Source organism: Tachysurus vachellii, chromosome 7 (assembly GCF_030014155.1).
Source record: "Tachysurus vachellii isolate PV-2020 chromosome 7, HZAU_Pvac_v1, whole genome shotgun sequence".
Classification (NCBI taxonomy): domain Eukaryota; kingdom Metazoa; phylum Chordata; class Actinopteri; order Siluriformes; family Bagridae; genus Tachysurus; species Tachysurus vachellii.
The window spans coordinates 25483253-25495916 of NC_083466.1; the positions used below are offsets into that span (position 1 = coordinate 25483253).

The window sequence follows — 12664 nt, forward strand, 5'->3', positions numbered from 1 at the left end:
GAATGGCCCAGTCAAAGTCCAGACCTAAATCCATTTGAGAATCTGTGGCCAGACTTGAAAATCGTTGTTCACAGACGCTCGCCATCCAATCTGATTGAGCTTGAGCTAGTTTGCAAAGAAGAATGGGAAAAAATTTCACTCTCTAGATGTGCAAAGCTAGTAGAGACATACCCCAAAAGACTTGTAGCGAAAGGTGGTTCTACAAAGTATTGACTCAGTGGGGCTGAATACAAATGCATGCCACACTTTTCAGATATTTATTTGTAAAAAAAATTTGGACACCATTTATCATTTTCCTTCCACTTCACAATTATGTGCCACTTTGTGTTGGTCACATAAAATCCTAATCAAATGCATTTTTCTTTGTGGTTGTAACGTGTCAAAATGTAAAAAAGTTCAGTGGGTATGAATACTTTTGCAAGGCACTCTATGTGATATCATCAGATACACATCTGTAATGCAAATCTGTAACACACTTGTCAGCTAATAGCAGTATATTGGGTAATGAATTAAGCCAGAGATTGTGTAGGCTCAGAGCCTTATGTGGCAAACAGCATCTATTTATTCCTCAGCACCTCTCCAATATCTACAGAGACGTCCCAGTCTGGTGAGGAATCCCTAAAGAAGAAGCAGGGTGATGCAAGCACAATCTCCAGATGGCCTTTCTGTAGGGTAAGAACATCTTTTATCCAAATTTAACATTTATATCACATGAAATATCAGACTTGCAAAGTACAGAGTTTTCATAATGCTACATCCAGAACCTTGCAGGTTCCTGCTGAAGGATTTATCACTCTTGTATTATGGGTGAACAAAATAAGGATTAGTATGACGAACAAGTGAATTAGAAGGTGAAAGCGTGAGAAAAAAGCTACCCTCAAATGTAGCATGTTAAAGAAAAGTATTTTCATCACAATTTGTTGTGTTTTTATACAGTGTTGGCGCCAGAGAATAGAGAATGAGGGGGCCTCATGTTTAACCTGGGGGGCCTATCTCATTCACATACTATTACTATTATTAAACTTCAATAAACATAATAAAATATTAAACGTGTCACTCACTGTAAACTATAATTTATCATGACTCTAAAGTGCAAGACTCGCGAAAACACACGCAAATTTGCCACCATATAACCAAACGTACTAAAGCAAAAAGGCCTCTTACCTTTAGAAGAGCTGCAGGCGACGAGAGGAGGAATTACATTTTTGAAAAACAAGGTCCTACAACGAATGGCGAAATTTTTTCATAAAGTCCCGCTCAAATGCAAGATGCACGAGTTGAGACTTACGAGTGTGGCTCATTGCTCGTCTGTGGTCCATAAAAACGTTCTTTAGTGCCGAGAAGGAGTTCTCTATGGGGTCAGAATTGTTTCGTTATTCTGAATAAATATACTATGATCCACAAATAAGTATAAAGAGTTTCACAATATGCACAATAAGCAAACCGTAAATATATGTTACACATTTCACAAAAAGAAATGAAATTCACAAATAAATAAAATGGGATTTGAAAGGGCACAAAAATAGAACAAGAGAATCGTACTGGGTGAAAAAAACGAGTGCAAACTAGTTTTGAAGAACAGCCTCAGAGCGAGTAAATCAGAACGTGATTGGTTGTAGGTAGACCGTGCCACGATTAGTCAGCGCCACGAGACCGTTGTCCGATTGGCTGGAGTAGACGGTGGGTGGAGTCCACCTATTTGTGGATTCTTGTGCACGTCTTGACGTTACAAATATTTCAAATCCACAAATGCACAGAACGCGATTCACAAAAGAGCAGGAAGCCATTCACAAATAAATACAATTAAATATATATTTATAAATATTTTTTTTATTTGCAAATCCCATTTTATTTATTTGTGAATTTCATTTATTTTTGTGAAATGTGTAACATATATTTATGGTTTGCTTATTGTGCATTTGTTGATTTAAAAAATATTTGTGAAACTCTTTATATTTATTTGTGGATCATAATATATTTATTCAGAATAACGAAACAATTCTGACCACATAGTTCTCACACATGCCAGTGGAGGCCCCGAACGTGACCGCAACTTTTAGCGCAGAAAAAACACTGGGCATAGCTTCCAGAACTTTGTGTTGTTCAGAAAAAAGTCTCATAACCGTCATTTTCTGTTGACTTTCTTCTGTCTTAATTCTGGAGATATATTGCTTTGCAACGATGCATTCCACAATGGTGCAATTTGTTAAATCCATAATAGGCTTCATAGACTCAACATTTAAAAACGTCTCACTATCTATCCCCAAATCTCAGGCGTCATTGGGCATCAAGGCAGGATACACCCTGGACGGAATGCCAACCAATCGCAGGGCGCACACCCACACTCTAGGGACAATTTTCCAGAGATACCAATCAACCTACCTACCCATGCATGTCTTTGGACCGGGGGCGGGGAGGAAACCGGAGTACCCGGAGGAAACCCCTGAGGCACGGGGAGAACACACACACACACACACACACAAGATGGAGGCGGGAATCGAATCCCGACCCTGGAGGTGTGAGGCGAACGTGCTAACCACTAAGCCACCATGCCCCCCATTTTCTTATATCCATTGTTAAAGATTTTTTGAATTAAAACAATGTTTTAGTAGATGTTTTCAGACGAACTTCGCAAACTTTAGAATAACGATTTCTCTGACCATTTAGCCTACTGATTTACGTTACTGACGTAGTGGCAACGGGAATGTAATTGGCTGACTATGACTGGCTGACTATTTCACTGCATTATGGGTTAGTACAATTATTATTTTTTTAATTAACTTATACTCTTTATTATTTAACCAGTATTCATGGTATAATAAAAGTAATTTGTAAAACATTTTTTAAAATTAAGTTCGTTATTATTTTGAGAAGTAAGGGGGCACAGTGACTCAAGTGGCCGGGCCACGCCCCCCAGGGCCCGCTCGTGGCGCCGACATTGTTTTTATAAGAATCCTTCTCATATCTGTGTGTTTCTTTATGTATAGAAGAAGAACAATGTCCATCCTGCAGCATATACAGAATGATAAGTTTAAACAATAACCATATGATAGGATCAGAGCTCAAATAAATAAAAATAAAAAATAAAAAAAGCATTCAATGTGTTCAGGGGCTTAGATACATATGTGCCTTTACATCTCCTGTTTCAGTTGCATTTTTCTTCATTAAGAACAAAGAACTTTGTCTATGCACTGATTATACACTATGATTATAGAATTAAACTTAAGCACCCCCCCCCCCCCCCACACACACACACACGCACACACGCACACACACAGCTTTTTGCAGGTCATTTCTTTCTGCAGCCACCAAACTACGCTCTTAAGATAAGATATACCTTTATTTCGTCCCACAATGGGGAAATTTCTCACCAAAGAGAATATGAAAATATATAAAAGAATAGACATAATATAATATACAGTATATACACAACACAATGCATAAATTCAGAGAAGAAGAAAAAAAAGAGACCACGAGTAAGTACTTACATTAACAGACATATTGCACACAGGTAATATTGCATGTTTTTTTTAATTTCTGTTATTGCACGTGTTGTTTAAAATACTTTGTTATTGTTATTATTACAGTCAAACAATAATAACAGTGTGTAATTATGGTGACTGGTTCACTGGGAGCAGCTTTGATTATAAAGTCTAATTTTTCTATTTTGATTTACTTTTTTTATTGTCAATATTTTCAAGATTTTAATATTTTAACTTGATCTTATTTGTTATCTTCATTCGATTCTTTATTCGATTTGGATTTTGTTTTCCCTTATTAATAAAAACCTTCATTTAAAAACTGCATGTTGTTTTTACTTGTGTAATCTTTGACTAATATTTAAATTTGTTTGATGATCTGAAACATTAAAGTGTCACAAAAGTGTCACAAAAAAAATAAAATATCAGGAAGGGGCAAACACTTTTTCACACCACTGTATATCTAAAAATATTACATCTCATCTGTGATAAGTAGAAAGTCATATTTCCTAACAACAATCTCACTTTACACAAATGAAGTGTAATTTGTAATATCCTGTTCAATAAAGCTAAGAATCTTACCAAAGGCTGTTGCTGCTGTGGCGAGAATAAGGAGTAGCACCACTTCAGCCTGAAGAGACACAGCTCATAGCTCAGTTTTTATAAATACTAAGTGCTGAGTTTGTTTCAAATCAAAACAAATTTCTATTGCTACTGGACAGCAGCCCCATATTCCATGGAGAAAGGTACCAGTACCTTATTTAACACCGATTGCATAAGAGAAATGAGTAAGTTCTATGCATATACTTTAAGTGACTTTGCTAGAGATCAGTTTTCTAAAACTGAGCAATCATGTCTTCAAAGCTTTTCCAGCAAAAGTGTAACATAAGCTGACTCCAGCGACATTATAGTACATAGTCTGTAATATTAAATTATTCATGTGCAGTAACAAAATCATTGTGTGAGTGGGCACAAGGGACATCGTGATTTCAGCATAATATTATCTAGCTAAATGATCATTATAAACATCCCTTAAATAACAAAAGTCCCTTATTGTGAAATATAAGTAATAAGTGTGCCAACTACACCACAACGCTAAAGCTGCAACTGCAGCTTTATTATTATTAATAATAAATTATTATTAATAATAATAATAATTAATAATAATAATAATTATTATTATTTTCTCTTACCTCAAACTGTTGTCCTATTTTGTGTCACAGCTAATATTTAATTTTTAATTCAATTAAATGTATTTCTATGGCACTTTTAACAACTGACATTGTCTCAAAGTAGCTTTACAAAAGAATAGAAACATAGAATAAAAAATTCAAAGTTTAAAATTAAGTTACTATTTATCTCTAACATCTGTCCTAAATGATCAATGGAGAGGAAAAACTCCCTGAGATGATATGAGGAATAAACCTTGAGAGGAAACAGGTGCAGAAGGGAACCTCATCCTCATTGGGGTGACACTGGACAGTAAATAATGTAAATGTACATAATGTCTTTTCTACAATGCTTTATTATCAAGTGAAATTTTCCAACCAAGAGCTGCTGAGGAAATAATAGGTCAGGTTACTTTCTGAGTTCATCATAGGCCTAACACTAATTTCTTCCTGCAAATGTTCACTGATGAAGACCTGAGCACAAAGCTAACAGACACAATGGCAGTTCAAAGACAGTATAATAATCTACAAGAGGTTCTATCTACATCAGTCCCATGGGTCATGTGTTGTCCATGCAGATCTATCTCCAGCAGACTGCACCACCAAGCAACGAGACTCCAACCAGGGTAGGATGTCAGGATGGATCAAATAAGTCTAGAAAGAAGAAGTGGACACATAGGGAACTCAGATCACTGGGAGCTCGGGAGTGGCATGTATAGGTCGAGAGAGAGAGAGAGAGAGAGAGAGAGAGAGAGAGAGAGAGAGAGAGAGAGAGAGAGATTTAATATTTTGATATTTAATTAGCCATGTTGAAGTTAACAAATTTTCAGCTTTTGTATTGTTATACACTGCTCAGTAGAGTTTGAATTGGTTACACAGTTATTGTACTTCCATTCATCCATTTTCTGTAGCACTTTCCTACACCTGTTCACAGGGAACCCTGAGCCTCTCCCATGGCGGAGGACACTCTGGATGGGATGCTAAACCACACAGCATAGTTATAGTACTTTCATAATTTCTAATGTTTTAATCAAATTAAAATAGAAAACTAAGATTCATATTTGTACAGTGCTTAGTTTTGCAGCATTGAAAATGTATCACATTAAATTTGAGTTTTGTGTATTGTTTTACTCTTATTTCCATCTCCTAGTTATTGAATACAAATTTTAGACCTTTTTTGTCAGAACTGTTTACTAGTGTGCAATTTAGGCCAAAAAATGAACCCCAAACCACAAGAGTTTCAAAGGTTTGTTGGTTAATGTATCATGCTTTGTAATCCATGAGTGGCAAAAAAAAACAATTATCATAGATAAAAAACTGAACAGATGATTCCTGTGATACAGACATCTGAAACAAACTGCTGTTTCAAGATGACAAAGCCTAACTGAAATAAAATTCACAGATAGCAGGAAACGAAGAGACCAGAGGTTAATGATGTGCAAAAATATTGTTATTTCCTGTTGCTTTACAACTTGCGATTCAAAATAATTTCCTTATTTGGATTTTATCAAATAGACCTAAAACAGTCCAAATCTGAAGTTAAATGAAAAATACCTTGAAAGAGTGAAAAATTGAAACTGATCAAATGACCTAACAGTTCCAAAGGGCAAGTACAATAGGGCAAGATACACAAAAAAACAGGTGATGCATTCAAAATAACCTGAACATGCGAAAGTAATGAAACTTCCACAACTTCCAAATTGTAATCCATACAAACAGGTAAAAACAGGCAAAGTTCAGTCAAAGGCAAATATATATATATATATATATATATATATATATATATATATATATATATATATATATATCTTGTTTTCGCTTGGATATTTATATATATACGTATATATATCTTGTTTTCGCTTGGATATTTATATATATATAAATATCCCCCCCTATATATTATATATATATAATATATAGAACCCCCAACCCTGGAGGTGTGAGGCGAACATGCTAACCACTAAGCCACTGTGTACACACAACACACACATGCACATCAACTGTATGGACTGCACAGACCTACACCAAATACACCCCCCCCCAAGAATTATTATATTCATTATAATAAAATACAAAGACAATGGCACCACTTCAGTCCACGACCAGACTGTGTAACAGTTTCTTTCCACAAGCCATCAGACTCCTTAATAACTGAACTGAACTGTACTGAGCACAACACACACATGCACATCAACTGTATGGACTGCACAGACCTACACCAAATACACACTCTTTCAATATACATCCATCAACCTCTTTACATGCTGTTTTTGGACACTGTTTTTTGCTCTTTGCACATGCTGTCTCACATTTCGGTTAATTGCTGTTTTGCAGTTAAATACTTTACCTCATGCAACTGCTGCTACTGTATAATACTGTGTTCATTCCAGTATTTCTGTACACATAGTATTGATTTAACATACAATATTTACACTCGTATGCGCTGTTTTTGTTTATTGTCTTTTGTGTATTGTCTTTTTTGTAATGTCTTGTATTTTTTGTTTGCACTGTCTTTTGTCCTGCACTGTATTTTTGTCTTGTCCTGCACTGTTTGCACCAGGTTGCACAGAACTTATTTACTAACTTACTAACTTTGTCTCATTTTACTGTGTACTGCAACAGCTATATATGGTTGGAATGACAATAAAAATTTCTTGAATTCTTGACTCTTGGACACTGTTGGAGCTGCAGGCATCTACAGAAGAGATGTTGGTGTCAGTCCATAAGACCACTTTAAGCCATACGCTCCTCACAGAGTGGGGCTTTATGGAAGGTGGTCAGAGAAAAAAAAAGAAACAAATCCAAACAGCATGTGGAAGACATTCTCTCTGGTTCTCTAGTTAAATGAGACTAAAATTGGACATTTTGGCCATCATGGGAAATATTATGTGTGGTAAAATCCCAACACTTTCCATCATCTTGAGAGTATCATACCCATAATAAAGCATGGTGGTGGCAACATCATTGCATGGGATGCTTTTCAGTGGCAGGGACTGAAAAAATGCTCAGGACTGAAAGCTGGATGGAACTAAATACAAGCCAATTTCTGATTCCAAAAATCTGTGTCAGTCTTCCAGAGATTTAATACTGGGTTGGTGGTTCATCTTCTAGCAGGACAATGAGCATAAACATACTACTAAAGCTACATTTGAGTGATTTTAGGTAAATTGAGAATTTTGTGGCATGACATGAAGATTGTTGTCCACCAACACAACCCATCTAACTTCATGGAGCTGGAAGAGTTTTCCCTTAAAGAAAGGGCAACTCTCACAGTTTTTAATGCTGTAAAAAACATAATGCTGTTTTTTAATGCTGTTAAATATTTTGCAGCTTCAAAATGGTTGGCATGTTGTGTAAATTCAATTTTAAACAGTCCCCAAAATCACTTTGAATGCCACGTTGTACTGCAACAAAACAGGAAAAACACAAAGGGGGATGAATATATTTGTGAGGCAATTAAACTGTATGCTGTGTAGATAGGGACATGAAGGGACCTCTGTGCCATGTAGTAGAATGTAGAAACAAGTATATGATGAATTTATGTGCAATTTTTTGTAAGCAATAATGAAGAAGCAAATTTATTGTGTGTAAAAAAGTTGAGAGACATTGGGTGATGACACAAACAAGAAGAAAATAAAACATGGTGAACAAAATTCACACAAACTCTCACTGACCCATGTGTTTTCAGAACCAAAACCAGTCACTCTGGAACCCCACAATTAGTCCCATATAGACCATGGCCTTGAGCTCATCCAGAACACCCGTCTGTTACACCAAATTCAAGACACAATCAACAAACAATCAACATGTTACGTCGTCTCAAATATTTCCATGTCCTTATCTTTACATCTTCACAGAACATTGTGCAATTATCATTTATTCATTTTAGGCAAAAAAATTTATTCTTTGGAAAGAGGAAGTTCTTGCCAGTATCACTATATAAGCATCATCACTTATCTTCATTTGTTACATCAAGCGAGTAAAACCTCCTGATTAGATGTAAGTGGAGTTACGGTGAGGTATAACATACACAATTCTCATTACATTAACACAAATCATGCTTTTTTCTTCCAGTGCGTGAAAACATAGAACTATGGCTTCTCAGACCAAAGTGGTGATGCTTCTTATTCTCGCCACAGCAGGAGCAGCTTTGGGTAAGAATCTTAACTCTATTAAGGATATTAGGATATAACTAAAAATAAAATTGTTAGTGAATGTGATATATACATTTTATGTAAAATTTTAATACAGCTGTAATTTTGGTTGTTTGAAAATATCATATTATTAATAAATATATAATGTGTTTCCTATTGTGTGATTGGCAGATCGCTCTCTTTTTAATTTATTTTCTTTTTTCTTTTTTGAACATCATTAAAATTTGTCATCTGTATCTATAAATAACATCAAAAAAAATAATTGACCATAAATGATGACCTTTCCACAATTTCCTTTTAAGCTGTGGCAAACCCAATATCAGGTAAAATTAAAATATTAAAATCTTGAAAAGCAGCTAAATTGTAATTGTAACCACCAGGACTTACATTACTCTTTTCTTTCTTCTGGTTTCTAGAGGCTGATCCTGACATTGTGAAAGGTAATTAAAATACCTGCACAGATCAGTATGATATTAAGAATACCTCATTTGTACCAGCTTTACTTTCTTTTTATGTAATTAATTTATTTAAACTGATTATGTCCTATTACAGAAGTTATAAATATACAAAACCATTGGGGTAATGTAGCGGTTATTTATTTATTTTTTTATCACCACAGAGTCTTAAGGCTGCAGGTTAATGTATTAAGGCCATAACTGAACGAATAAGGGCTGCAATGTAATTTATAGCAGCCAAAAATGAATATACTGAGACCAAAACCTAAAAGATTAAAGCAAGAATCATGTCATTAAGAATTATCTTCTATTTAGAGAACAAGGGGTCTTGTAAGTGATGGTTTGGTCCCCACATAGACCTGATCACAACAACATTGAGTCTGTCTTGGGATATACGTTAAAACAGAAGGATTTAACAGAAAGATTTTATGCGTAAAAAACTTTGCACAGTACTGTATGTCTTTATGCAACATTTTATGGCCAGCAAAGTATACTTTATGGCGAGAACTATGCTTTTTGAACATCTTGTTCTAGTTTTATGTGATAGTTTGATGTAATAATAAGCTCCACAAGCTCCACAGAGGACACTTGGGTTCTTTTGCTACACTTTTGGGAAACCATGTGTTTATAGATTTGCTTTGTGCACAGGGACATTGTCATACTGGTTCTAGTGAAGGAAAATGCTGTAATGCTGCAGCATAAGACAAGTGTGTGTATGTACATATACGTATGTAAATATGAATGTGTACCTGTGTGTGTGCATATCTATATATAAATATAATATTGTATATCTTTTTAGATCAGGCAGTAATGTGTAAATTTTCTGACAAATGCCCCGTTGGATGGTCCTACTATTTCGGTCGCTGCTACTTGTACAACGGCGCCAAACTGAGTTGGGCTTCTGCAGAGGTCTATTTTAATTCTTTCCAAATGTATTTACATTTTCTCTATTTACACAAAGGGGAAAAAATGTGAAAGTATTATTTATTAGCATATCACTGGTGGAATGGGTATTAAACACTCAGTTAAATCTTATATTAGTAAAAGGCTGTGAACAGTAACACAGTAACAGGACAGGACAGAAAATGAAATATTTATTCTAAAATGGATGAATGATTATGTGTTGGTCAATATATACTATAGCTATTTGGTACCTGTATAACGTTTAAAATGAGATTTATTTATGAGATGTATACAGTGCCAGTTCCTTAATTGTGCATAATAACTGCAGGTAAGAACATGCAATGATGTTACAGTTCTGTTTGCTTTTCTAGACATTCTGTCAGAAATTTGATGCACACTTGGTCTCAATACACAGTGAGAATGAATATCAGCAGATAAAGGCTCTTATCCGTACTTATGACCCCATGGAGAATGCAGCATACATCGGCCTCAGTGACTGTCAGAAGGTAAGCAGGGGATCATCTGACTGTATGGTGCATGATTTATTGACTTAAACCTCAAACATTTTATCAACTATTACACCTTGTGATTTCCTCTGTTCATCTTTCAGGCTTATCAATTCTTTTGGTCTGATGGCACCAAATTGGGTTTCACCAAGTGGAATCCAGGACAACCAGATAATGAAAACAACAACGAGCGCTGTGTGCATATAAATGCTAGTAGTAAGTAAAAATTCTTCTTCTGTGTGTATCTTAATAGCTTGTGGTGTGTTGCTTTTCTTTTAACTCAAACACCATGACATTTACGAGTTTATTTTTTCTGTTATCTGTAGCCGAAAAAAACTGGAATGATATTCCTTGTGACTACACTTATGCCTCTGTGTGTGCCAAGGAAAGTAACTGAAATGCTTCCTACTGCATCTCACCAAATATAATACAATACTTTTCCTCGTCACTGATGAATTTATAAAATGATTCTGTGTCGGACTTCTATAACTTCAGCAATAAAAAAAAACTAAAAAAAAAAAATATTATTTGTTGTGTATGATTTTATTTTCTTCATGGTTATCATTTTATTGTTGTTTTTAAATACACTCTCAGAAAGATAGATCGATCGAGCACATGCAGAATCACACATGCAGAATTGTTTTGTCAAAACATCCCAAGATCCCTTAAGGCAGGCGTGGCCAACCCGCGGCTCCCGAGCCGCATGCGGTTCTTTGCCCGGTTTCATGCGGCTCTTACGTTCATACCAAAGTTTGTATTTGTGTCTTTTTAATGTGCGGTTTCGCGTCGCTTGAGTTCAATACGGTATTTTCGTCAAACGCGCATGTGAGTGGGATGAAAATACCTCAACGTTTCCCAGTAGGAGTAAACAAAATCATTTGAGTAAACATTTTGTGTCAAGTTCGCTCTCAAAATGGCAGGGGAAAAAAAAAGGTGATGTTCATGTGTGGCCATGTGTATAATGCAGCTCTTTGCGGTAACACAGTAAAAAATGTGGCTCTTGGTCTCTGACTGGTTGGCAAACCCTGCCTTAAGGTGATATTTCAAAATGGGTTCTGGGGACACCAGGGGTATGAGAGGTATAATATTTATTAATATTTATATAGCCAGATATAATACTGTACTGAAGTTTCCCTGAAATCTGTTTTGCAGTTAAAAGGCATAAATTTTGAGGCGTATATGTTACACACACAGAAAAGGCGGAGACTTCTGGTGGCACATATATTGTTTTATTGCTGTAAAAACACATAAACAAAGATAGAAAGTTATCTTTTAGCTGTGTAACAGTGACTGCCGGAGTGGCTTCTTCATCTATAAATGAAGCTCTATGTCCCGCGGCTCACGATCACCCCCTAGCGTCACCCGCCAGCGTCTACAGGTCTAAGTGATGTTCAAGTACAAATATATTTGCATATACATTTAACACAAGACCAATATTTAACAAATGATAACTAATAATACTAATGAGAAACAACACATACATGGCTACTTGAATCCATATCACTACATATACTGTATATATATATTGTAGGGAACTTACTGAGATGGGACACGAAAGTACAGGCAAAGAAACGGGATTAGAGCAAGCAGTGTCGTGATTTTATTTCTTCTTAGATTTCTCGTGCAATTTTTGTGCAACAGAAAGTTAGTGATAAAAAGAGAAAATAACTAGTTCCTTCCTTTAAGGGGTTGTAGGGGCGCTTGGGCAGAAATCCAGGCTCCAAGCCTGGGCCACAGGAAGGTGGACGGCAGTGCAAAGGTGAAGCGTGCCGGCAATCTGAGGTTCAGGATCAGCTGGAGGTTTCTGAAAAAGAATATCAAAGGAAGACCATCCATTAGTTCCATCCGGCACGATGCTTGTAATAAATCTTTATTTAAAAAACCTGCCTGACCTGAACCCACAGAGAATGTGTGGGTTATTGACAAAAGGAAGATGAGAAACACCCGACCCAACCAAACAGTACAGACAAGCTGAAGGCTGTTAACAAAGTAACCTGG

The 12664-nt window shown here is 35.9% G+C and overlaps 1 protein-coding gene across 6 annotated transcripts in view; it reads left to right on the top strand.

Moving 5' to 3' along the window:
• Nucleotides 1–11174, top strand: part of LOC132848988 (type-2 ice-structuring protein-like) — a 98624-nt gene extending 87450 nt beyond the window's left edge. Inside the window, exons 1-8 of one of the 6 annotated variants that reach the window (XM_060875139.1) lie at nucleotides 8588–8647; nucleotides 8723–8802; nucleotides 9105–9125; nucleotides 9219–9242; nucleotides 10057–10166; nucleotides 10532–10666; nucleotides 10771–10882; nucleotides 10993–11172. In XM_060875139.1, the coding sequence (XP_060731122.1) occupies nucleotides 8742–8802; nucleotides 9105–9125; nucleotides 9219–9242; nucleotides 10057–10166; nucleotides 10532–10666; nucleotides 10771–10882; nucleotides 10993–11063 (534 nt within the window). In that variant the 5' untranslated portion in view covers nucleotides 8588–8647; nucleotides 8723–8741 and the 3' untranslated portion in view covers nucleotides 11064–11172. Of the gene's footprint in view, nucleotides 1–8587; nucleotides 8648–8722; nucleotides 8803–9104; nucleotides 9126–9182; nucleotides 9243–10056; nucleotides 10167–10531; nucleotides 10667–10770; nucleotides 10883–10992 lie in introns of those variants that run through there. The other 5 variants (XM_060875141.1, XM_060875137.1, XM_060875142.1 and 2 more) reach the window with 5 other exon arrangements.
• The last annotated feature ends 1490 nt before the right edge of the window (nucleotides 11175–12664 follow it).